Source organism: Mercenaria mercenaria, chromosome 8 (assembly GCF_021730395.1).
Source record: "Mercenaria mercenaria strain notata chromosome 8, MADL_Memer_1, whole genome shotgun sequence".
In the NCBI taxonomy this organism is placed as follows: domain Eukaryota; kingdom Metazoa; phylum Mollusca; class Bivalvia; order Venerida; family Veneridae; genus Mercenaria; species Mercenaria mercenaria.
In genome coordinates, this window is record NC_069368.1 from 6636923 (window position 1) to 6663637 (window position 26715).

A 26715-nucleotide genomic window follows, 5' to 3' on the forward strand; every position below is an offset into this window, starting at 1 on the left:
AGAAATTTAAACTTTATCATTCCATCTTCAAGAACACAATATCATATGAACTCCTTCTTTCCCCGCACAATCAGATACTGGAACACCTTACCTTATAACATCAAGGACAGTGTGAACCTTCAGTGCTTCACATCTGACCTAGATTAATTCGTATATGTACTAATGTCATCATCCTGTTTTTTTTTGTTTTTTTTTATTTTTTTAACAAGCTGTATATATTACTGCTCTCTCTTTTAACAACATGAATATCATGTATCATGTAACATAGCAACATGCTTTTTAACTACTGCCCCGACCTCCCAGTTATGATCAGATATTGATTGTTGGGAGTATCTCTGTAGATGTAGATGTAACCCACAGGTGCCCGTCCAGTCTTGGTGCCCATATGGGTGCCGCCCCCTAAAATACGTAAAAAAAAACACTGTTTTGATCCGAAAACTAATTTTTTTTTCCTTTATACTGTTATATTGTTTTTTTTCTTAACTTTTTATTAGGGGGGCGGCACCCATATTGACACCAAGACTGGACAAGCACCTGTGTTGTAACCCGGACACAACAACAACAACAATAAAAAATCATGATCAGTCGGACGCCTGACAACAACAACAAATCAACATGTCATTTGACCCTCAAGGTAGATATTAATGTATTTTCATCTAAACTTAGATTGAATTAATTTTGCCATGATCTAGTTAGAATTGAGCAAAAGGGATCTTTCACATGATCTCTTGAAAACGGATGTTTACTGTGAGGAATTTGTAAAACTGCACGAAGACATTGTGTCATAGTGGTCGGATAATGAAGACATCTACATCTATCTACATCTACATCTTTCACCCAACCGTCGATTTCCGACTATCACTGGGCGGCGCTGTCAGAGAAACAGTTGTTAAAGAACTGATATGTTACAATGTTAAAAGAATAAAAGCTAAAAAAGACAGTATGCTACAGTTAAAATGGGACAGAGGCAACAGAATTACATACTGACCACCGCCAGCCTGTCTCTAAAGATACTGAGACTGGGGCTAGATTTAACATGAGTTGGTAGGGAGTTCCAGAGTCGGATGGTCCTAGGGAAGTAGGAGTTAGAAAAGTACTGAGTGTGAGACATGGGGATTAAGTAATTTAGGTTTCTAGTTGGAATAAGATGAGATTGGTCGACTGCAACTGTCTGGGTCCTTATTTTATAAAACATTACTAATGAATTGTGTAACCTTCTATATTGGAGTGTATTCCATTCTAAGGTTTTCAGCATTTGTGTAACACTACTGGTGTAACTGTAGTCATACATGACGTACCTAGCAGCTGACCTTTGGACATTTTCGACTTTGCTAGTGAGGGTTTTTTGCCAAGGATGCCAGACGCTTGAACAGTATTCAAGTTGAGGGCGGACATAGGTGTTATAGGCAGCAATTTTGACCTTTTTATTATCAGTTTTGACATTTCGTTGTATGAAGCGAAGAGTGGAAGTTGCTTTGGAAGTGATACTGTCAATGTGTTTGGACCAGTTTAGATCTTTGGAAATGGTTATGCCTAAGTATTTAGCTGCCTCACAAGTTTTTAACTCTATGTTGTGAAGTTTGTAGGGGTAGACTACAGGATTTTTCTTTCTAAAAATTCTAAGGACTTCACACTTGTCCGGGTTGAACTCCATGGACCATGTCTTCTCCCAGGTTTCTAAGCTAATCAGGTCTTGTTGCAGAGATATACTATCTGAAATGGAGTTGATGGTAAGGTATATTATGGTGTCATCTGCAAACATTCTTGCGTTACATTTGACGGAATCTGGTAAGTCATTGATATATACCAGGAAGAGACATGGCCCAAGAACAGACCCCTGGGGAACTCCAGACAGTACAGGAAGTTCACTGGAAAAATGACCATCAACAGCGACTTTCTGGGAGCGGTTGGACAGGAAAGATTTGACCCATTTGGTAATTTGTGGGTTGACACCAAGGCTTTGTAGTTTATAAATTAGTCTAATGTGATCGACCTTGTCAAACGCCTTGGAGAAGTCCATGACAATAACATCTGTTTGTTGACCCTGTTCAGTGTTATTGTAAAGTTCCTGAGTGAAATTAATGAGCTGAGTCTCACAACTGTGACCTGATCTAAAGCCGTGCTGGAACTGGCTAAGTAGCTTATGCTTGTCAAAATAGGTCATAAGATTGGAAACAACAATGTGTTCAAGGAGTTTGGAAGCAATGCAAGTTAGGGAAATTGGGCGATAGTTACTAGGTTTAGACTTGGGACCTTTTTTAAATACGGGGGCTACGGTGGCTTTTTTCCAATCACTGGGTACTAGGCCAGATTCGAGAGATAACCTGTATATATGGGCAAGTACAGGAGCAATTTCATGGTGGAGTTCTTTTAGGATGCGTGGGGATAATTCATCAGGTCCTGAGGCTTTATGTGGGGATAGGCCATAGAGCAGTTTTTCCACACCTTCAGTGGTGACCTGGATCTTATTCATCATGGAGACTGGGGATGAGAGGACGTTGGAACATATATGCTTCAGACTAAGGGGCTGGGGAGGGGAAAAGACAGATTCAAATTGTTTGTTTAAGATAGTAGCCTTTTGGATGGGGTCTGTGTAGGTAAGACCATCTGATTTAAGGGGGGCAATGCCGACATTTTCTTTTTTGTTGTGCTTGATGAAGCTGTAAAACTTTTTGTTTTTACCAGGTTGTGAGTCATGGTCAAATATGACACTTTCCATATATGACCAGTATTGGGCTCTTATTTGCTTCTGGATAGAAGACTTAAGGGATTTGAATCTTTGTTGGCGGGCTGAGGAGGGAGATTTGTGTAGTTTCTGGTACAGTTTATCACGCTTATGTATAAGCCTGATAATTCTCGGGGTTAACCATGGCAAGTCGGCACGGGGTTTAGACATTTTAGATGGAATGTGTTTGACTGGGATTCATTAAGGCAGTCCTTGAATGAATTCCACGCTACTTCAGGGTCTGAATGGTTTTCGGTGAGAAAGCTAGCACCAAAAGCCTTCATGTCAGATTTTAGCCCTTCCCAATTAGCCTTCGTGTAGAGTTTTATAGGGCGTCTAGGTTGGGTTGGGCGGCCCCTATTAAGATTCAATTCATGAAATATAATATCATGATCCGAGGTGGCTAGACTCGGTAGGGATTTAACCAAGTGAACATGGGATGGATGGTTTGTAAAGAAGAGATCAAGGGTGTTGGATAACCTAGTTGGGATCTTAACTATTTGTTCAAGATTATAATGGGAATATCTTTCAATAAATTCTTCATAAAAGGATCTGTTTTTACAAGTTTGTTTAGGGGACTCTTTTGACCAGTCAATGTCGGGGAGATTGAAGTCTCCAAGTAGCCATACTATACTGCCCTTGGGTATTTTACTAAGGGATAACCAGAGTTGGGATAGGGAGTCGGCATCTAATTCTTGGGGTTTATAGTAGGCTCCGACAAAGATATCTTTAAGGCCAGTGATGGTAATTTTGGCCCAGGTTATGTTACATGAAGTCTTGAGGTCTGGTTGTTCTTGGCTGATCAGTGAGTTAGATATAGCTATCATCACTCCTCCACCTTGACCTTCACTCCTGTCATCCCTATATACCTTATAATTAAGATTATCAGGAAATATTTCGGAAGAACTGATGTCTGGCTTAAGCCATGTTTCTGTAAGGCAAATAACATCTGGTTTAATTTGGTCAATAACTAGGTGTAATTCAGGGATTTTGTTTTTGACAGAACGACAATTAATGTTAAGGACTGTGAGACGTTCAGATGTTTTTAGTTTAGGTTTGGGAGTAACCTTTTTCTTTTTAGGGATTGGGGTAGATGAGGCCTTTGGGGTTTCTGGAGGCTCATGGAGGAAAGAAGAGCTATTTAAGCTGAAACTTACTTTACTGTGGTCGTGACTTAGAGGGGAATAGTAAGAAGTGTCACTGAGAGTATCTAGGGATTCAGTCAGTGAACTTGAGTGGTTTAGAGAGCCGCACTGTTGACAGTACCAGCTGAACTTTGAGTCTGAGAGTTTGTCGTAAGTATGACTGCCAATGCCTTCGCAGTCTGTGTGAAACCAAGTTTCGCAGTTGTCACACAGGATGCCTTTTTGTGACCAGGACACATTTTGGGAACATATCCCGCACGGGTACTGGGTAGGACAGGAAGCGCCTGGCGGGCCTGGGTTTGGTTCAATGTCTGGGGTCTGACATGCCAGAAGACAAAAAAGAAATAATAAGGATGTCTTACTAGCACTGGGTTTCTCTTTGTGCTTTCTAGATGGTATTACTGTTTTGAGGACGTTGGCAACTGAGATACCAACAATACTGGATTTTGGAGGGAAATGGTCGCACAGTAAATTACTCTGATTTGCTGAGCAGGGAAAAATATGATGTGCAACTATAAAGATGAAAAGGCATAACAATGTCAGCCTTAGTTCCATCCTTGCTGGATTAGTATGATTCTAGACCAACCAGTAACTCTTTGTCCGAATTGTGTAATTATCCGAAAATTGTATAGTTGCAGTACGAGTCAAAAACATCCAATAAGCTGGGAAGATAATAAGAATTATCTACACAGCTGGTTAGCTAATAAGTATCTTACCACCACCAGTTATACAAATTAAGGGTATTGTAAGAAAGTTTTAAGTAAATTATTATTTTGTGTATAGTTTACGAAAAAGTTGTGAACTGTTCTCGACGCATGCGCAGAATCCCATTGCAATGAATTGTATAGTGACGTGTCAAATATTACCTTTTTGTTGCTTGTTTGTCTTTGAAAACATGTTAATAATATTATACAATGAATATCTTTGAAATTTTTTGAAATTTAACAAGAGTTCTGTCACTACAGTCTTCTAGTCCAAATAATAGGATGTTTCGGGACAGTGTGATAACTTTTGACTGTCGCTGTCCCGTCACGTCCAATTCATGATTTTAACATGTCCAAAACATTGTGGAATGATACTAATTTCACTTGGGTATTGATTATATTTTACTCGGACTTTATCATAGACTCCCTGTGTAAAATCTCAAACTTTTAACTAAAATAAAGGTATTAAATCAATATGATATTTTGATGAAACCTCAAAGTTTTGATTGTTTGTAGCATCATCTGGAGCATGTGCAGTGAAAAATCTTAATTTGATTTCTACAATAGTATGATATTAATTGCTAAAGTCACTATATGTTCATTGTAAACATACTTCGTCATACCCAAGTGGAAACTGGCAGGTACTCGAAAATGCAGCTCTCTGATTGGTCAATTAGAACCCCTAATGTACTGTGATGTCATGATAAAGTTATGAATCTTATTATGCATATTTCTGTTAGGCAATCCATTGGGAACATTTTCTGGTACATGTATAAAGTATTTGTAATGATTACGTCTTTGGTAATGAATTTATTTATGTTGGCATTAAAGCATAAACTTTAAACTTGCTTCACTGACATTTTAAGAATGTATCATCATCATCATCTTCTTCAGTAATTGCCTCCCTCCAAATGGAGTATATTCACAATTGGATAAAACTATATTACACATATATTTTGTGTTTTGTTTCTGCAGTTTAGTGTCACCGGCAGTCTGCTGTGTATTGAAACCAGTAGCAGGGTAGACATCTCCTGGCACCCGTCACATCATATTTTTGAAGATTTAAGTCTCTTATCTGAAATTATGAGTTATATTCAACCTATTTGAAGTTTCTACATGAATATTAATGTCTAATGAATTAGAGCAAGTACTGTAAGTCTGACCAGTATATTATGACTTTTTTGGATTTTTTAATGTCTTTGCAGGGATATGAGCTAGCTATTTTTATTTAGGGGCCAAGATTGTCAAAAATAAATGTTTAACATTGGGTATATGGGCATTTTCTCCAGCAATTTAGGGGCCCAACCTAGCCCAAAATCTAGGGGTCTTGGGCTACTGGGCCCCTGCTAATTTATATCCCTACTTTGTTTTCCTAAAATTAAAATGCATACAGGTAAGGCTTAGAGGGATGACAACGATAAAATATCAGATCATAAAGTACGGTAAGTCATCCCGATAAGCAAAGTAAGTAAGGCTAGTAGTTATAGTGTTGATCGGAGAGATTTAGAAGGGTGTGGTGCCCCGCCCTGTTTTTCTTGCACCCTCCTGCCCTGAAGCCCGCCTTATTCCACTGATCACGCCCCAAAACTGTGATTGATCGACAAGCAATTTAACATTTCAATCCGCCATTTATTGCTACTGCTAGTGAATAAACACACAGTTGTGTTATGTAATCAAGGCTGTGTGTGTCTGTGTGTATTGATCCACTGTGTACTACATTAAACAGGTGGGAGGTTCATGAGTCAATTATGTATGTGCGGTGAGCGGTGTGTTATGTGTTTTCAAAATTGATTGGGATAATTGTTGTTTTTTTCACAGAAAAAAAGCGACCAATTGTAAAAAAAAAAGTCGGGAAAAATTTTAATTACAGATTGTTTTTGTCATGTTGGCAAGCACCTGGCTATACAGTTTCAATATACAAATTGTCATGTACACATCTTATCACATGTAAAAATAAACAACTGATAATTAACTGTTTTGATCATGCCCGGAGGCAAAATCGATAATATTATAGTCTGGAATGTAATCACAGACAGTGTTACAAAGTATCAGCTAACTTTACTGCCAATTGTCAAATTGTACTTTCGTTTTCATGCACAGCATATTTTTTTTGCAAACCACATTTCATTTTCATCAGAAATACATTGGGGTTCAAATACTTGTGTATACAAACAAATTTTTTTATTGCATGTAATAAAATTTGGCATTAATAAAAACGAATTTCAAATCGGCTGGCAGAAAATTATTGACGAATCTGTTCAGTTGAAACTAAGTAAAACGGACGCTGGTAGAACATGTTGAACCATTACTATTGTCTTTTGCCATATGTAGCAAGTAGCAGCTTGGCTATTTCATTCAAAGCACTTGCAAAAAATACGAAATTACAACCGCTATGCACGAAAATCGGCAAAAATCGGCAAAAATCGTACCCGAAACTGTAGGGTATTCCGGATGACACATTCAGATAAGTCAATTCACAGTGTCAGAGAAGGTAGAAAGCTGCAGTTATTTGATTAAATAAATTTTAACTCGAATATTCTTTCATGTGCATATTCAACTAAAACATGAAACACAATATTATTGATGGGTTTAAAAGATATATAGAATGTGTAAGGACATTGTGTCAAAATCAAATTGATTGTTATTGTTTCCTCACAAAACGGCTATGTTTCAATAAAACCTAATTAATGCAAAAAAAATTCACAATACATGTTTTCTTATATCCCCAATTTCAGAAAATATTATGTAATGATTCTTCATTGATTTCTTATTGAGGTATTAACTTAAGCTCCTTAGATAGATAAATATTTTTTACATTTTCACAAGCTGTTTCATATCATTCCTATAATTTACCATCTCATTTGACTTAAATGCTTACTGCGATATACCGCTAAAAAGTGTACCCGGCTATAATTCTGCAGAGCGCGGCTAGGGATAACCCTGATAATAAATAAATAAATAAAAATGTATTGTCACTATTGTGTTATATATTGTTTTATATATTTTATCCACTGTGTTTAAAAACAGAGACTAGGTAAAGAGTTACAAGATATCACAAGAATACTCAACTTGAGGGATGCTATTATGTAATTACTGAAGATGGTGCTGATACGTTAGCATGTAAGAACCATTAATCGTACAGAGATTCAGAGATCTCATTCAATTGCCTTTGTTAAGAAAGACGCAATCAGATATTTTCAATAATGTGTTTTAATATAAAAGATTATAAATAAGCATTATTAGAGTGAAATACAATAAAATACAATGGTACATCATCACACAAATACACACAGAATGCCTCTAAATTGCGCGAAATGGCACTCATGATTTCAACATTTCCCTAGCCTCCTGCCCTTTCTCCATCTTGGATACAACACTAAGTTAAGGACTACAATGTAGGAAGGTCAATGACATTAGAAAGAACAGGGGACAAAGTTATTAATATTTTCTACTAGATTAAATTTAAAAAAGGGATTTTTCTGTTAACAAAATATGCATTAAAAGGGGTCAACAGGTCAAATTTATGCTGTAATGTTTCAACAGAAATTTATTATCAGAGATGTAATCTGAACAAATACATTGTAAATGTACCAGAAAACATTCCTGATGAATTTCGTTGGTGATTTCCTAACAGAAATATGCAAAATAAGTTTATACGTGACAGGACAGCGAAAGTCAAAAAGTTATGATGCTGTCCCGAAACGTCCTATTGTTTGGACTAGTTAATAAGCCATCTGAGTCGCTGTTGTGGGAACATCCGGAACCATTTTAAGTTCGGCATTGCAATTTTGTGCAGATGTGCAGTTTGAGGCTGGCAGTTACTGGCTTTTTCTCCAGGTTATTTAGTTTTCTTGGCACAATGACCTTTTCAGTTTTATGATACATGTAGTTCGTAAATTTTTGCTACATTTTTGTCACTGTCACTAATATTTTGGGATTCCAAAGTTCGTAAGGTTCTGTGACAATTTAGTCATTGACACTGATGTTTTTTGGATTCCAGTTGTCCAATTATAGTTACTAATTTCAATTTTAAGGACCAGTCAGAGCCCTTGGCACCCAAATAACATCATTTACCATTCAACGTATATGTCAGAGAATTCCGAAATGATTTACTTTGGAAACACTGTCATACAGCTGTTTGAATTTGTTTTTGCAATAGTCACCAAAGATTCAAGTGAAACTGCATTTGTAACTTCGATTATTTTCAGTGAAGTTTTCTTCTGAATTTTGACATTTGCTGTATATTTTATTGACTTGCCAAAGTATGTAAGTACTTTTTAAGGCTACATGCTGTTCTGAATTTGAACTTGCATTTAGTGAGTGTGCCTATCTAAAATTGCTTAAGAAACAGATGTCTATTGGAAAATATTTTGCTCTCATTAGATGGATTAAATTTTTCTTATAATGACTAAACTGCCAATAAAATTCCCAGTGCAAAAGGTATGAGTCATATTCTCAAATTACTGGGAAAAAAAACCCAACATAATTAATATCATTGTATCTACTGGAATTTAAACCGTGCTATAGTGATCTCAGGAAATTGTTTGCTTTTGTTGTTCTTCTTTTGTCATTTTACATCTGTAAAATTTACTTCATATTCTTTATCTGTGCCTTTGATTAGGAGGCAAATTCATGGCCTAGTTTTATGAATGTAGACGGACAGATCCATATATTAATGTTTTTATATACAGATCATCAGCATTTACGTTACAATCCATTGCGTGATGATTGGGTATTGGTATGCCCTCACAGAATGAAGAGACCCTGGGCAGGTCATGTTGAGAAACCTGAGGAGGAAGATATACCGAGACATGACCTCAAAAACCCTCTGTGTCCTGGAAATACTAGACCAAATGGGAAGGTATCTTACATTCTGTACTTTATTTTACCCATCACCAAGTAATAACTGTTCAAGTTTATAATTCTTTCATACTTCAGTACCATAGAAACTTGTGTATATAATTATTGTGTACCCGTTTGATCCAAAGGACTACCCCTGAATCAGAGGTGTGTATCATACAAAATTTGACCATCAGATTGCATTATGTCAGCCAATATTTCTAGCTCAGAAAGTAAAAAGTCAAGGTTGGCAGCCCTTAAACTAGCAGCGCTTATGCCTATGGCTTGCAATGATCAAGTTTCCCCTTTCAATTTAATTCTACTTCCCCATAAAAAAGAAATGCAAGTTAACGAGGTTTACAGTCTGTATTCTGATTACAGTGTATTGTAGATGTTTGTTTAATTTGATTACCATACTTTTTGCAGGTAAATCCAGACTATGAGAGCACATACCTGTTTACCAATGATTTCCCAGCTCTGTTAGAGGAAGGCCCTGTCCCAGGTAGGTAAAAAAATCAACATATGTTGCTTTATTTTGCATTTTAATAGTTTGCAGCCTTGTATTGTACTATTTTATTGAACTGTCAAATGCAAATTGATTACATGGGCGGTGCATAGAATATTTTAATCTTCAGTTGATTTTCGGTACATTCCATATAGTATACGGAAAGTAACCAGGAATTAAAATGGTTTATATTTAAAGCGTGCATACGCATGTACGCAAGTCACCATAGCTCAGTGGTCATCGTCAATAGCTTGAAACCTGGAGACCTTAAGATCGAAACCGTTCAGAGTCTGTTTCTTTTTTTTTCTTTTCTTTTTTTTCACAAATTTCTAATAACACTTTGTACATGTACATTTTTATGCACTGTTCCCTTCATTGTACTTTCACAAGTATCTTTTTATGTTTTTATCTCATTTTTATGCCCCCGAAGGGAGGCATATAGTTTTTGAACCGTCTGTCGGTCTGTTGGTCTGTCTGCAATTTTCGTGTCCGGTCCATATCTTTGTCATCAATGGATGGATTTTCAAATAACTTGGCATGAATGTGTACCACAGTAAGACGACGTGCAGTGCGCAAGACCCAGGTCGTTGCTCAAAGGTCAAGGTCACACTTAGACGTTAAAGGATAGTGCATTGATGGGCGTGTCGGTCCATATCTTTGTCATCGATGGATGGATTTAATCATTTTCAAATAACTTGGCATGAATGTGTACCACAGTAAGACGACGTGCAGTGCGCAAGACCCAGGTCCGTAGCTCAAAGGTCAAGGTCACACTTAGACGTTAAAGGATAGTGCATTGATGGGCGTGTCCAGTCCATATCTTTGTCATCGATGGATGGATTTTCAAATAACTTGGCATGAATGTGTACCACAATAAGACGACGTGTCACACACAAGACCCCGGTCCGTAGCTCAGAGGTCAAGGTCACACTTAGACGTTAAAGATCATTTTTCATGATAGTGCATTGATGGGCATGTCCAGTCCATATCTTTGTCATTCATGCATGGATTTTAAAATAACTATGCATGAATGTGTGACACAGTAAGACGATGTGTCGCACGCAAGACCCAGCTCCGTAGGTCAAAGGTCCTAAACTCTAACATTGGCCATAACTATTCATTCAAAGTGCCATCGGGGGCATGTGTCATCCTACGGAGACAGCTCTTGTTTTTTAATATCTCATTTTAAATATATGTTTATGTTATTTTTATTCACAGTTCATTTCACTACATTATAAATTTCATACATATAAATTACATCTAGCTAAATTCATCATTCAGTTTTGCTCGCGGTGTCGGTACTGCTGTCATCGGAGTCATATAAATCATATAAACAATTAAAAATGAAAAAGAAAGATGTTCTCCCTAATGGGCTCGAACCAGCGATTTCCAGCATTTGAGTCATGTGCTGTAACCACTGAACCACAGATACGAATGACGAGTACGTGTTTCACTTCCAGTACTAATAATGAAATTTGGACACTTAACCAAAATTTCTTTCCATAAAACATACGGATAGCACCGAAGTTGGGCCGAATATTATAATATCAAATGCACAGAGCATGTTATGTATGCACATTTGACAGGTTAAAAAAATAGCACAATATTGGTTATAATCTGGGACTAATTGCAGGTGATATTAGTAGGGCTGGGTATAACGCATCTTTTCAAAGCCAGCTAAACATTTCTTCAATATTTAAGGGGAATATTCAACATCTGGCAACATTTCTTATTTTATGCTAACTAATGAAATACTGTATTCTATCAGTTAAATATTTTTATATCTCATCACTCACACTGTGAAAATATGAAATCTATATTTTCACATTGTGAGAAATATAGCTCCGATCTACTTGTACATTGTGTATGAATTTTAAATTATTTGCTTAAAACAGGATGAAAATTGTAGTCGCACTTTGTTCATTATAGTATATTGCTCGATTCAAATTATTTTACTTAATGAGAATTTCATAACATTATGCAGCAAAAAATCAAATAAAATGGAACTTTATGTTGTGTGCGTCTTTCTAACGTCACAACACATCTGACGTCGTGTCTGTTAACGCGCGCCTGTTTCCCGCGCTGAGATTAAAATTTGTTGCAAAATGCACATCTCAACGTAATTAAGCATAAAATAAAAAGAAAATTTGTTTGTTTTTCGTAAATATGGAATATATCTCACCTCGAAGTGAAAATTTTTTCACATTTTCACCCGCGCTACATGCTCGTGAAAATATTTGAAATTTTCTCACTTCTCAGTGAAATATATTCCATATTCACTCAAAACAAACAAATACCCTCTATTTATTAGAAAGATTTAAGTGAAACATTAACATTAACGAAAAAAGTATCAAATCTGACTACAAACAAGAAAGATATAGCTATTTAACTATGCACTCAAATGGCAGCCATTTTGGGCACAGAGACATCCTTAGATGGGCAATACCATATATAGAAAATTGGTGAATAACAAGTAAGAGAAACGTATTTTGTGGCCCATAATATAATATGAACCTTAATGTGTCTGTAAAAGTATACCTTAAATTTAAGCTCCATGTTTAATTGTATTTAACATAATTTTGCCATAAATATAATATTTGGTAATGTCCATATAAGGAAATGGCAGCCGTTAAATTAATTGATTGATGATATTTGTCTGCACTGTTCGCTATTCAGTCAGTAAATTTTCAGTTAACACCCCTTTGAATTATAAGTGATACTGCCCAAATTGAATGATGGACCAGTCTATTTTTAGCTCATCTGATTTTTTGAAAAAAAAATGATGAGTTATTGTCATCACTTGATCAGCGTCGGCGTTGCCTGGTTAAGTTTTATGTTTAGGTCAGCTTTTCTCCTAAACCATCAAAGGTATTGCTTTGAAACTTGGAACACTTGTTCACCATCATTAGGTGACCCTGTACACCAAGAAACATAACTCCATCTTGCTTTTTGCAAGAATTATGGCCCCTTTTGGACTTAGAAAATATCAGATTTCTTGGTTAAGTTTTATGTTTAGGTCAGGGTTTTTTCCTAAACTATCAAAGATATTGCTTTGAAACTTGCAACTGTTGTTCACCATCATAAGCTGACCCTGTGCAGCAAGGAACATAACTCCATTCTGCTTTTTGCAAGAATTATGGCCCCTTTTGGACTTAGAAAATCTGATTTCTTGGTTAAGTTTTATGTTTAGGTCAGCTTTTTTCCTAAACTATCCAACATATTGCTTTGAAACTTGCAACACTTGTTCACCATCAATAGCTGACCCTGTACAGCAAGAAATATAACTCCATCCTGCTTTTTGCAAGATTTATGGCCCCTTTTGGACTTAGAAAATATCAGATTTCTTGGTTAAGTTTTATGTTTAGGTTAACTTTTTCTCTTAAACTATCAAAGCTATTGCTTTGAAACTTGCAACACTTGTTCACCATCATAAGCTGACCCTGTGAAGCAAGAAACATAACTCCATCCTGTTTTTTTGCAATAATTATTGCCCCTTTTGGACTTAGAAAATCAGTTTTCTTGGTTGAGTATTATGTTTGTCAGCTTTTCTCATAAGCTATCAAAGCTATTGCTTTAAAACTTGCAACAGTTTTTCACCATCATAAGCAGACGCTGTACATCAAGAAACATAACTCTATCCTGCTTTTTGCAAGAATGATGGCCCTTTTTAGACTTAGAAAATCATTGGTAGGACAATATTTCTATTATACCAAAAAAATCAGATGAGTGTCAGCACCCGCAAGGCGGTGCTCTTGTTTAAATTTAGCAGGGTAAAGGTTAACATGAAATCTTATGCTGCTCCACAACTTGACATATTATTTAATTTCTGTAATGCTTTCTTTAAGGAGGAAGGATACCTTCATATTTGTATGTGCGCATGTCCATCCGGAAGCTAACGTGACAGTTTACGACGACGTTTATGACAAACTAAATGTGTTTGTATATTCATTCTTCTGAAAACAAATCATGAACCTGTCTTCGACCTGATGCTTTATGGTTTAATAATGCAGAAATAATGAATAAATTGCCGCAGAAACGCTTCAAAACAATGTTGCCTTAAAATGATGTCATGACGTTACGTGTCAGTTACCGCGCAAAAGTAATAGCTTTTATCTCGAAAGTACGTGATTCTGTACATTTTCTTTATTTTAACTATTTTCAATTAACCATTATTTGCTGAAATATTTTTATGAGTCTTTTGCTCTAAATAATAATCAATATTTTGCTTCTTTTATGTAGTTATATTGAAATGTTATACGGAATGTAAGAAAATGGATGATGGCAACCGGTGTTATTTGGAATATAGTTGGGTGAAAGGTTACTTTTTATGGCCATTTTTAAATAAAAAGTCTAGCAGTTTGTTTTGTAATACCTATTTTGCAGGTTCCGTTGATAATTTGTTACTTAAATACTAAAATTAAGATCTAAAATTGTTCAGATTTCTGTAGAAAATTGTGGTTTCTTGAATTGAATTGATGTTACCATGGAAACGAAGCCCGTAACCTATGTTTCTAAATGTAAAATTCAAAAGCGTTGACACTGGTCTATTTAAGAAACACAGCTTCGGCTTTTTACTTTCATTTCAACAATATCCATGAGAATAATAGCAGCACGCTGAACGATTTTTCCATGAAAATGGCAGACGACGGGTAAAGCTGTACGTATTCTAAGCTGTGAAATTAGTTTGAATAAATGCAAATAACACGAAAATGTAACTTACGTTAGAAATAATATGTTTTAAAGCTACATCAACTAGAAAGATAATCTTATTCAATATGTTTTTGAAGAAATTGCAACAAAAAGCAAGATATAACCTATTTTAAACATCTCTGTTGCCATGGTTACTTTCAAATTTAAGAAAAATAGGGTACCATGTAAAGTGCTTGGTATTTTGCTGATAATATTACCCAAATATTTCATGTTGGTCATTAACAGAATGGCACTGAAGCCGTCGAAAACACCTATTTTTATACATTGTTGTTTAAAACTGAGAGAAAATGCGTTACCATGGAAACATGAGCCCCACGACATCTACATTTTAAGCTTTTATTAGAAAGCTAACGTGCATACTAGTAAAATGATCAATTATGCAGACTTCTACGGATATCAATGGAACTAAAATACAATGAAAAGTGTTAAATATCTGTATTTTCCTTCTTCTTTCAATATGAAGTACCTTTGGAGGGTTATGTTCTTCAAACCTGGATAAAAATTGAACTTGAAGGGACAGAGACAAACAAAATTGAGATTGTAGCAGTTAAAACTTCATATTACACGAAATACAAAAAAATGCTGCAGTTCAACTAATTTGAATTTACCCTTGTAACAAGGTAACCTACCTCCTTAAATGAACACATTATTTAAGTGTTTGGACTGAATAAGTTAAGATAAAAAGTTCATGCACTTTTTCATTATTTAACCAGATGAAAGTGATGACCCATTATTTCGATGCAGCGAGGCTAAGGGGACGTGCCAGGTGATGTGTTTCCATCCTTGGTCTGATATAACGTTACCAAGAATGTCAGTGTCGGATATACGAGAAGTTGTTGACAAATGGGCAGAAATAAATGTTGATCTTGGAAAAAAATATTCTTGGGTACAGGTAAGGACTTTAAAGTGTACCCATCCACAAGTCTGCATGTTTGAACTACTGTAAAAGCTTTATTTCTTAGTATTTGTAGATAAAAAGAGTGAAATTAAAGAGATTTTAAGTAAGTATTTAGTAACAGAATCTTTAAAAATACTGCGAAATCATTTTATTTTGAGGACAAAAAATTTTGTCATTTGGCCAAAACAGCTGGATTTCAGTTTTTGAACATTAGTATTTAGTTACAGAATTTTTAAAATACTGTGAAATTGTTTTATTTCTTGGACACAGAATTTCATGGTTTTGGCCAAAACAACTATTTTATGGGGATATGGATTCCTGCATTTCAGTTTTTCGAACATTCAGGGAATGGGTATTTTTACTGTTTGTTGAGATTTACCGGGTAATTTCAAAGATTGTCTCAACCACAAAAATAAGCCGCCCCAGGATTATTAATGATCTCGTTGTTTTTGTAATATGTGAAAAGCTGTCAAAGCCTCAGCTTTACTACACAGTATATGAGAACCAAAATGATATACGCTTATCGCTTCTTACCATATTTACTTGCCTGTAAGACGAGGTTTTTCTTCTGAAAAAATCTTACTTACCGTATATTCTCGGCCATAAGTCTACTTCGGCCATAAGTCGAGGGTCTACTTTGGATAAAAATCTTAAGATTTTCGAGTTGCCCCGACCATAAGTCGAGGGTTAGATCGATCTAGATCACCTGGCATCATAAATGCTGAAATTGTCAAGTGTAATGCTGGAAACATTTGGGTTTGGTAGCAAAATTATGCAAGCGATTTTTTATTTTGCAGTTTGTCAACGTTGGGCAAAGTTGTTTTCTTCTTCTCACCATCGTTAATGGACAATTTTTGGAAAGTTAGGGAGGAACAACAATGCCTCTTAACGACTACTATGGCACAAAATAATGTAAAAAAACATTGGTTCCAGCAAATTATCTTTTTTGTTTTCTGTTATATTTCCGCGCACCATCTTTGTGACGTTTCCGCGATAAATTATTTGTGCCGTAATAGTGTTAAAATGTATTGTTAGTTTGAGAGTCAAGGCATACATAAACAAACAAAAATAAAAAACAAAAATAAAAGACTTATTTCTTTATTACATGACATAATAATCGATCATGATTTTTTTTTCAAACCACTATTAAGTGACCAAAATAGTTTTTTAAACAGATAAAATAGACAAACATCTGTTAATTAGCGTACATTAATAAGCGTGAAAAATAACTCAGTCTTAATAAACGATCATGATTTTCTTTTATTTCAACCATTATTAAGTCACCAAAAAATGTGTTTATAACATATAAAATAGACAAATATTTTGTTAATTACCGTACATTAGCGTACATTGAATAAGCACGAAAAAATACAGTCATGTAATTTCATCAATAATAATTACGGATATAATCACACAAGATTTGTTTTCAAACAGTTACCGGTATTCTACGTACGTTTTGCTCAGTCATTAAAATCCTTCGAACTCACTATCGGAATCACTGTCATCTGCCAATAATGAAAGTAGATCGGCCTGTGAAATCTGGGGGTCATAGGGATCAAGACCCTCATTGTCATCTCCTTCGGAAATCTGAACATCATTATGAAAGTTAGCACTTTCACCACTAATAAACTCATCAAACAAAGCATCATCTTGACTTCCGTCCAACGAATTGGATATACCACACTTGAGAAATGATCTGATCACCATTTCATCACTTATACCGTCCCATGCATTTAAATCCACGTGCACACAGTCACTAAGTCCGGCCGCTTTCTGTTTCCATGCTTAGTGAACTCATGCGGTCCATCTACCATCCACTGATTCCATTGGTGACGCATATTTACTTTGAATGGCTTATTTAGTGACACATCAAGCGGCTGTAAAACTGACGTTGTTCCAGCAGGAATCACTGCGGTGCGCGTTTTTTTCTCACTTAAATCCTTGTTGAATGAATGTTGTTTACACCTTGTCAAGACAATGACAGTCTTTCGAAGCGGCGGATTTTCAAAGCAAAGGGGAGTTATACATTTGAAAGCTATAAACAGTTACAATTAATTGATTTGAATTAGCTTTGAATAGCGAGATTGAAGTTTGCTATCGGATCAGTTTGAGTAAACGGTTATTAATTGTTGCCGATTGTGACAATAGGTGGTAGCATTATGTATACCCCTGGTATGTATCAATCGATTAACACACAATAATAATATCTCAATTCAAACCAATAATCGCCTTTGTTACGATCTTTTTAACTTTACAGATCAAATGGCCATTAATTATCAGCAATTAGCGAAACGCCTTGTGTAAGTTTTATTGTTCACAATTCCATCTCGGTAAAAAATAACAATCCTTCATTATTTCAATAAGATTTACGATTTTTCATATTTCTTTCTTCAAAATACTATAAAAAATACTATTAAATTTATACAAAATTAGTTTTGTTTAACTAGGGTAACTACGGAGCGTAACGGCAATTGTAATTTTTAGCCTAAACAATAAGCACGGAGAGCAGTTTCCCTTCACCAAAATGGCGAAAATATCGTACACAAACTTCAGAATGCATTGCGTTCGGTCCCAAAATTTGAAAGAGGATAATGACTGCGTTTAGTTATGCAGCCATAAGTCGACCCTTGAATTCAGAACATATATTCTGACCAAAAATTCTCGACGTATGGCCGGGGATATACGGTAATTTTTGCCTCTTTAATAAACGAGTCAATGTCATTGACATAAAGAATTTGTAAAGAAGTTTGCAAAATACTGCCGATTCCAAAGTAATTAATGGAAACCGTCTTAAAGAAGGATTATCTAATAGATTAGTAATTATGGTAATATATGTATGCGTTACTCTTTCTGTATATTCCTTATAACAGATATTTGAGAACCGAGGGGCAATTATGGGATGTTCTAATCCCCACCCACATTGTCAGGTTTGGGCAAGCTCGTTTCTCCCAAATGAACCATCAGTAAAACACCGAACACAGCGAGACTATTTCAGCAAGTATAAGTCTCCAATGTTGATTGACTACGTCAACAAAGAACTGCAGAAAAAGGTGACTAAACGGTAATCTACCTAGATTTGGATACTTGATTTACTTCAGGGTCTCGGTTGCTGTGTGTTTTTGGTAGCTGTTTTTGAATGGCGTGTCCCTCATCTCTGGGTTTGAGCTGTGCTTGGGTTGTTATGAAAAGGAAGCTATAAAGCTAGCTAGAGAAAGACCGATGGTTCTACTTGGGGCACCCACCTGTGCCTGAAATTATGTCCAGAGAGGCATGTAGGGTCTTGCTGGAAAGTTGATGTACAAAGTAAATTGTCAGTGTGACTTATAACCAAACAAAAATTTTACTGGTATTTATTTACTTATGTTCGTTTAGAAATGCACCTTAACCTTTAGCCTGCTGGTGGCAGGTGATTCTGCCCATGCGACTAGTGCAGACCAAGATCAGGCTGATCATAGTCTGCACTGTCAGCTGTTCAGTTAGTAAGTTTTCAGTGAACACCCCTTTAAATAATAAATGGTACTGCCCAAATCTAATGATGGACTAGTCTTATTTTAGAAATATAGCAGGGTAAAGGTTAAGGATTCATATATGATTGTAGACATTTTGTCTTCAGTTAATCAGCTAAGTACACATTGTTTGGGTAACAAAGCTTCAACTTGTTGGTTGGAATTCGTATGTACTATCTTGGAAGCTTAGTTACAGTAGCAGTTCAAAATAGAATTGTGTAACTTATGTTAATCTTTTATGAATACATCAGAAAATGATGTTCTGATTTTAGCATATTCTTGTCTTCAGGAACGTGTGATCCTAGAGAATGAACATTGGGTATGGCTGGTTCCATACTGGGCAGTGTGGCCGTATGAAACAATGCTGCTTCCAAAATCTCATGTTCTACGTTTAGAGGATCTCACCGAATCTCAAAGAAATGGTTTGTTTCACTGAGCATTATAGGCAATACTCATCTGAGCTTTCTTCCAAAGATTATTTGTTTATCTGAAATGAAATTTGATTTTTAGAAGTAAAATGTATAAATATGTGTTACGTGAGATGTATCTTATATTAATATAAAAAAAATTAGCAGAACTGCATTTGGATATATTTAAACATGACATTGAGGATAAAAGTCAGTGGAATAATTCTGTAAGGATAAAGCCTGAATGAATTATTGGGAGTGTCTAAAAACTGTCTCCTTTATTGTATAAACAGTTCATTTTAAATTCTATATTGACCATCTCACTGACTGCCCTACATGAGTAACTGCCTCAGAAGCCTAGTGCCGAATTCGAGTGCAGAAGGTCAAGGGTTCACTCCCTGGTTTTGTCATACCAAATATGTGAAAAATGGTACTATAGTATAGAAGCTGCCTTGCTTTTGGCTCTGCATTAAGATGATAGTTCTAGAACTGGTCAGCTCGATGTCAGTATTATGTGACTGGGCGGGGTGTCATGTTACATGTCTACGGCATAATACTCCAGTGAGGCAGCACTATAAAGTTTGGCATTGTGTTACTGTAGTAGGCAATGTTGCTTCTATGACTGAAAAGAAATGTGGAAAAAGATTAAATCCGAACACATGCACCACCACCTTACATAAATGCCGACCTGAAATCCTGGAAAACATTCATCAGATTTGAATTCACAACAAAAAAAAGAATGTAAGAACTTAACTAAAAAATACAGAGCAAAATCAGTTTAATATTTAAAAGAAATATATTTCCTAAATAATGGTCATTAATATTAAAGTTGACAACTTCTTTCTGATTTCAGACCTGGCGGATATCATGAAACGCCTGTTGATCAAATATGACAATCTGTTTGAAGTGTCCTTCCCTTATTCAATGGGGTGGCATGGTAAGTGATAGTCATAAAGGATATTACATGAATGTCTTTTCATATTGAATTTATTAAACAAGTCTATCAATTTTATTCAACAAGTTTAATTAATTCAATGTGGAAAGACACAAATGTGATATTCTTTTTATCACATGTAAGCTTTTCCTGTTGAAACATCAAAATTTCTTCTTTCTTTATCTATTATAGACCAAGTAAATTCAACCAACGTCTCCTATAAAAAAACAACATTAACATCAAAGCTTTATTACACTAGTGTATTATCAAAATTATGTAACGGCTTTATTTCTCTTCCATGACGTCAAACATATGAATACCTGTAATTAAGACTTATAAACTAGTATGTAAGGTCATTTTTCCCCCAGCTTAATGATAAACAGTGCAAGGGGCCTTTAGACAAAGATCATGCCAGTACTTTTGTTGTTCATTCAAGCCAAGTGTTTTAGATATTAAGTTTTATATTTCTGAATGTATGGCTTCTGTGGCCAAGCTGTTAAGGTCACTTGCTTCAAATCACTTGTTGCTAGCCTCTGTTGGTTCAAACTGAGGACGCCTGCCAGCTAGCTTGTCGGTGGTTCTAACCAGGTGCCTGCCTGTACCTGAAACAGTGCCTGGAGGGGCATGTGGTCTTCCTTTGCTGTCTTCCTCCAACATTAAATGTGGAAGGTTGCCAAGTAACATAATATGTGTTGTTATCAATTTAATTCCAAGGAAACAAGCAGAACTCTGTGTGTGTGCATGATAAAACTGAGAAAAGTCTTGTTTCTGCTAACAGATGTTAAATTTTGGTTTGAAATTTAAGTTTAGAATAAACTTCTTCTGTGTTCATTTTGCACAAAGATGTTAATCTATATCTTTATATTTTTTTTTCAGGTGCTCCGACAGGAAGTTACCATCATGAGGACTGTAGTCATTGGCAACTACATGCAGTGTATTACCCACCGCTACTGAGATCAGCGACTGTCCGGAAATTTATGGTCGGTTACGAAATGTTAGCTACATCACAGCGTGATCTTACACCAGAAATGGTAAGATATGATCGTATTTTGAACATGTTGGTAATTGATATAATTTTACACCCCTACTGAAACGCCAAATTTATAACAGATATTATAATTTACTGCAAAATAATTTAAATTAGTCAAATAAAACCTAATCCCAAAATTTACCTTCACATAGACCACCTCGGTAGCCTAGTGGTAGAGCGTCTGCTTCGAGTGCGGGAGGTGGTGGGTTCGATCCCCGGCCGCATCGTACCAAAGACGTAAAAAAGGGTACTAGTAGCTTCCCCACTTGGCGCTCAGCATTAAGAGGGTAGTGCTAGGACTGGTCAGCCCGGTGTCGGTATAATGTGACTGAGTGGGGTATCATTCCACATGTCTATGGTGTGATATTCCAGTGAGGCAGCACTGTAAAGTTGGGCATTGTGCACACACACACTCACATGTTCCAGCATTATGGATAAACTAGATCTATAGGTTTTGGTGTAAACTCCTAAGAATATTGGCCTCTGAAACTTTTGTTGTTATCAAAATACCTGTGAAGATTTAGGCTGAAACTGTTGTTATTAAAGTACATGTGAAGATTTAGGTTGAAACACAGAAACTTGTTATCATCAAAGTACGTGTGAAGATTTAGACTGACACTTTTGTTGTTATCAAAGTACATGTGAAGGTTTAGGCAGAAACTTTTGTTGTCATCAAAGTACCTGTTAATATTTAGACTGAAACTTTTATAATCATAGTAGTTGTGTGAAGATTTAGACTGAAACTTTTGTTGTTATCAAAGTATGTGTGAAGGTTTAGGCAGAAACTTTTATTGTTATCAAAGTATGTGTGAAGATTTAGGCTGAAACTTCTGTTGTTATCAAAGTACTGTGAAGATTAAGGCTGAAATTTTTGTTGTCAATGAACCAGAGTTTTGCTTGGCAAAATGTTATCGACAAACATCTAAAGACACAAGCGAATCCCACCTAAATGTAGAATTCCGGCACCAACCTTAATTCAACATTGTAGCAAAGTTGCAGAATTCGCAAAAAAAATTGTTGCCTCAAAAAAATATGCTAGAGTTATATAATATATCATAATATTGGTATGAAACCTAAAAGCTTAATTCGGGGGCCTCCGTGGCTGAGTGGTTAAGGTCGCTGACTCAAATCACTTGCCCCTCATCGATATGGGTTCAAGCCTCTCGGGGCGTTGAATTTTTCATGTGAGCAAGCCATCCAGCTGGCTTACGGAAGGTCGGTGGTTCTACCCAGGTGCCCGCACGTGAGGAAAAAATGCACGGAGGGGCACCTGGGGTCCTCCTCTACCATTAAAGCTGAAAAGTCGCCATATGACCTATCATGTGTCGGTGCGACGTTAAATCCAAAAAAAAATAAAATAAAAAATAAAAGCATAATTCCTAATATACTTATTTCAGGCAGCAATAAAGCTGAAGGAGTTACCAGATATGCATTACAAGGACAGAAAAGACCCACCTAGTCAGTGACCCTGAATACACGACTACAACAGTTACTACAGACATACAGCCATGACCCTGTGACATACAATTGTTGAGGAGTCTACTATCTTATTATTGTTTATCACAATTTTAATGGCCCACTTGTTATTGTCTATCACAATATTAATGGCCTGGTTGCTATTTTCTTTCACAATTTTAATAGCCAATTCGTTGTTGTCTATTAATCAGTCAAATTTGACAGTATTATTGAAAAAAATGTATTTCATTTTACCATTTTTTAGCTCCGCTATTTTTTATCTCAGAGCTATTCTACTCACCCAGGCGTTGGCGTCACACCTTAAGCTATTAAAGGCATATAGCCTTGAAACTTTTTTGTGCCCGCCCCACCCACAAAAAAAATTCACATTATAAGTGTTGCCAATGTTCGTCCGAGCTTACATTTGCATACTTAAGTGGCTATAGGAACAATAGGTAACTGTACTTTTTTCTTTGATGTCTATGTGCCTAGTTTTCTTTACATGGCTAAAAGGAACAATAGAGAGAACAAAAGAGTAGCCACATCAATACCCATATGTAGGAACTTCCATCCTTCTGTCCGTCCGAATTTGTATCATTCATATCTCAAAAAGTATTTGACCCAGTATTATGAAACATTACACAAGTATTTAGTATGTGAAATTGTGCAGCTGGGGTTTTGTTGGAGATATCACCCACTCAGACCGGACTAATGGCCCTTGACTTAGTAAAAAAATATGCATGAAAAGGCATAAAAGTTGTCGCACATATCTAGAAAAGTATATTACATTCATAATTTTAACATGTCCAAAACATTGCGAAATAATATTAATTTCACTTGGGTATTGATTACATTTTACTCGGACTTTAACATAGACTCCCTGTGTAAAATTTCAAACTTATTGTATTGTGATGTCATGATAAAGTTAATAGGGTCATGAGATGTCAAAGGAATATTATTCAGTATGTAAAGTTGTGCACATGGGACAATTTTCTGGAATTTTTGATCAGTCAGATCAGAGATATGGCCCATGATTAAAAATATGCATAAATGGGATACAAGTTTGTGTCTGTTGTATCTCAAAAAGTATTTGACTTTAGAGTCATAAAACATTAGGGGATTGTTATATAGCATGTGAAGTTGTGCACCTGGTGTACTGTTTGGGATTTCACTTGGCCAGATTGGAGTTATGGTCCTTGACTGTATGAAAACTACACAAAGTGCTTGTGTTGCATAGATCTTAAAAAAATTCTCCTAGTCATGAAATCATGTAGGAATATTATCCAGCTTGTGAATATGTGCACCTATTTTTTTTTCAATTTGCTTGACCCTTGACTTAGTCAAAATATAAAAGTTTGTGCTGCATGAATGTCAAAATGCACTTGACCTAGTCGGGGCCTCCGTGGCCGAGTAGTTAAGGTTGCTGACTTCAAATCACTTGCCCCTCATCGATGTCGGTTCGAGCCTCACTTGGGGCGTTGAATTCTTCATGCGAGGAAGCTATCCAGCTGGCTTACGGAAGGTCGGTGGTTCTACCCAGGTGCCCGCTTGTGATGAAATAATGCACGTAGGGGCACCTGGGGTCTTCCTCCACCATCAAAGCTGGAAAGTCGCCATATGACCCGAATTGTGTCGGTGCGATGTTAAACCCAACAAATCAAGTCATACTTGACCTAGTCATTAAACATTAATGAGTTGTTTTATAGCCTATGGAGTTTTGTATCAGGTGCTGTCTTTGGGACTTTACATGGCTAGGCCAGAGTTTTGGCCCTTTACTAAGTGAAAATTAAGTTTGTGTTGCAAACATCTTAAAAAATATTAAACCTCGAGTCATAAAACCATGTACAGTGACAGGAGTGGGGGCGCCTGTGTCTTATGTACACACATCTAGTTTTTTTCTAGATCAATTACCAATCTCACTGGATCAAGTCCCATAACTCTGACATGTGTTTTGGCCAAACTATGCCCACTTTTGGACTGAGAAAATCCTGGTTAAAGTTTTGCATGCAAGTTTCTATCTCAAAAACTAATGTAAATATTGAACTGAAACTTCACACATTTCTTGATAAAACTAGGTCAAAGCATTTAGTCCCATCACTCTGACATGTATTTTGCAAAATTATGTCCCCTTTTGAAACATTTCTGGTTAAAGTTTTGCATGCAAGTTACTATCTCCAAAGCTAATGCAGATACAGTTGACATCGTACTTGCGACCACCTCCATTAAGCGATTTTTGTATTGAACGACCGGTCAGAATCCCTCCCGAATGTTTTCAGTACATAAATTTATTCCATTAAACGACTTTTTTATTAAACGACCAGCGACCACTTAAATGGAGTCCCAACAGGTAAAATATTTAACAAAAGTATCTATTAAGCAACCTGGTACCAAATTCCTGCTGGGTATTTCTTCACCTGTGTAATTAGCAAGTACATTTTGCACCTGCCTGGATGCAATTAACCTTTGTAACAGTCGAACTGACAAACAATCAAGTTATAATTTTCAGTTTGTGAAATTTATATACATATATATATGCTCATGATATATACAGTTACATTAACAGTTAAAAATATCTTTTCTCTTCACATGACTGAATTTCATTAAGAGACCACATTTTAGCAGTCCCTTGGGCGGTCTCTTAATACAATGTCACCTGTACTTGATTGAAACTCTAAAGATATTTTGACATTTAGGATAATATTCCCGCTTCTGGGACAACAGTTCGAATAGTCGAGCATTGGCTGACTTATAGACAGCTGTTGTTTTATTTATTTATAGAGGGTGGACTCATAGGAGTATGGAACAACAGCAGTATTTTTTTAACCATTTTTCACAAGAGGAAATCGCTTTCACTTGTACACAGGAGAATAAAATGTTGAATCTCAATTTTGTTTCTCCTTGTTATATACTCTTGTCCATATTCCGGCAGTCTGTTCATTTTGTCTTTAAATCACAATTTAGGTCCTGTGGTGTATGAAGGAGGAGGAACAAGATGCCCCTGTGGATTATTTAAGGCACTAGTGGGCATCTGGGTAGGACCAACAACAGGCCTTCCGGCATGGCCTTGCAAAAAAGTAGAAGAAAAGTAGGAGATCCCTACACAAAAAAGTAGGAAAAAACAGGTTCGAGGACAAAAAAGTAGGAAAAGTAGGTTATTAACATAAAATTTGCAATGCTTACCTTAATAGCTGTTAATACACCTACAACAGGCCTGGATCCAGAAATTTTTGACTGGGGGGAGGGGTAGGGGACACCAGTCTAGAATGAAGAGGGCACAGCAAGCGCTGAGAGTGGGTAGATATTGGAGGGGGTGCCTTTGCCCATGTTAGGGGGGGTCAGGGGGTTCTCCCTCTTGAATTGTTTTGAAATACAGGTATGATATGGTGGCTTCTGGTGCATTTACTGGTGGCTGTACACCCCTCATTTTAGTGGGGTCAGGGGGCTCTCCATCAGGCAATTTTTGAAATACAGACATTAAATGGTGGCCTCTGGTGCATTTTTAGGTCTAAATTTTGAGGTAATGGAGGGGTTACTCGCCTCTTGATGGGGAGGGGTGTCATGGATTTACTGGTGGCTGTACACCTCTCATTTTAGGGGGGTCAGGGGGCTCTCCACCGGAAAATTCTGAAATACCAGGTAGCCTCTGGTGCGTTTCTGGGTCTAAATTTTGAGAAAAAATTCCTTTGCCAAAATATTAGGGTGCATCTTTGATGAGTATAGGTCATTCAGGCCTCCTAGCAGGCCTGAACAAAAATAAAGGTTTTTATAAAGGCTCCAATCTATGAAAATAAAGGCCTTTTAGTGTAAAATATTAATAAATAAAGAGTAAATAAAGGCTATTTTTGTCAGAATTCTCG

At 36.3% G+C, this 26715-nt stretch overlaps 1 protein-coding gene across 2 annotated transcripts; it reads left to right on the forward strand.

Annotated features, from left to right (window-relative positions):
• Window positions 1-527: 527 nt before the first annotated feature.
• Window positions 528-25744, forward strand: LOC123523130 (galactose-1-phosphate uridylyltransferase-like). 2 transcript variants are annotated; one of them, XM_045300781.2, is made up of 9 exons: window positions 529-634; window positions 9266-9435; window positions 9840-9915; window positions 15342-15520; window positions 18397-18576; window positions 19322-19454; window positions 20293-20376; window positions 21250-21404; window positions 22801-25744. In XM_045300781.2, exons 1-9 carry the CDS (start codon window positions 616-618, stop codon window positions 22867-22869), a joined length of 1065 nt encoding a protein of 354 aa, XP_045156716.2. In that variant the 5' UTR covers window positions 529-615; the 3' UTR covers window positions 22870-25744. The 2 variants fall into 2 exon arrangements, with proteins under 2 accessions (XP_045156717.2, XP_045156716.2); XM_045300782.2 differs by lacking the exon at window positions 18397-18576 and having other exon boundaries at window positions 528-634.
• Window positions 25745-26715: the final 971 nt, after the last annotated feature.

Bases quoted from the DNA above. Each gene is read 5' to 3' on its own strand.
- LOC123523130 (XM_045300781.2), top strand. The intron at 9,436-9,839 runs GTATCTTACATT...TACTTTTTGCAG, and splicing joins ATACTAGACCAAATGGGAAG to GTAAATCCAGACTATGAGAG. The intron at 9,916-15,341 runs GTAGGTAAAAAA...TTATTTAACCAG, and splicing joins AGAGGAAGGCCCTGTCCCAG to ATGAAAGTGATGACCCATTA.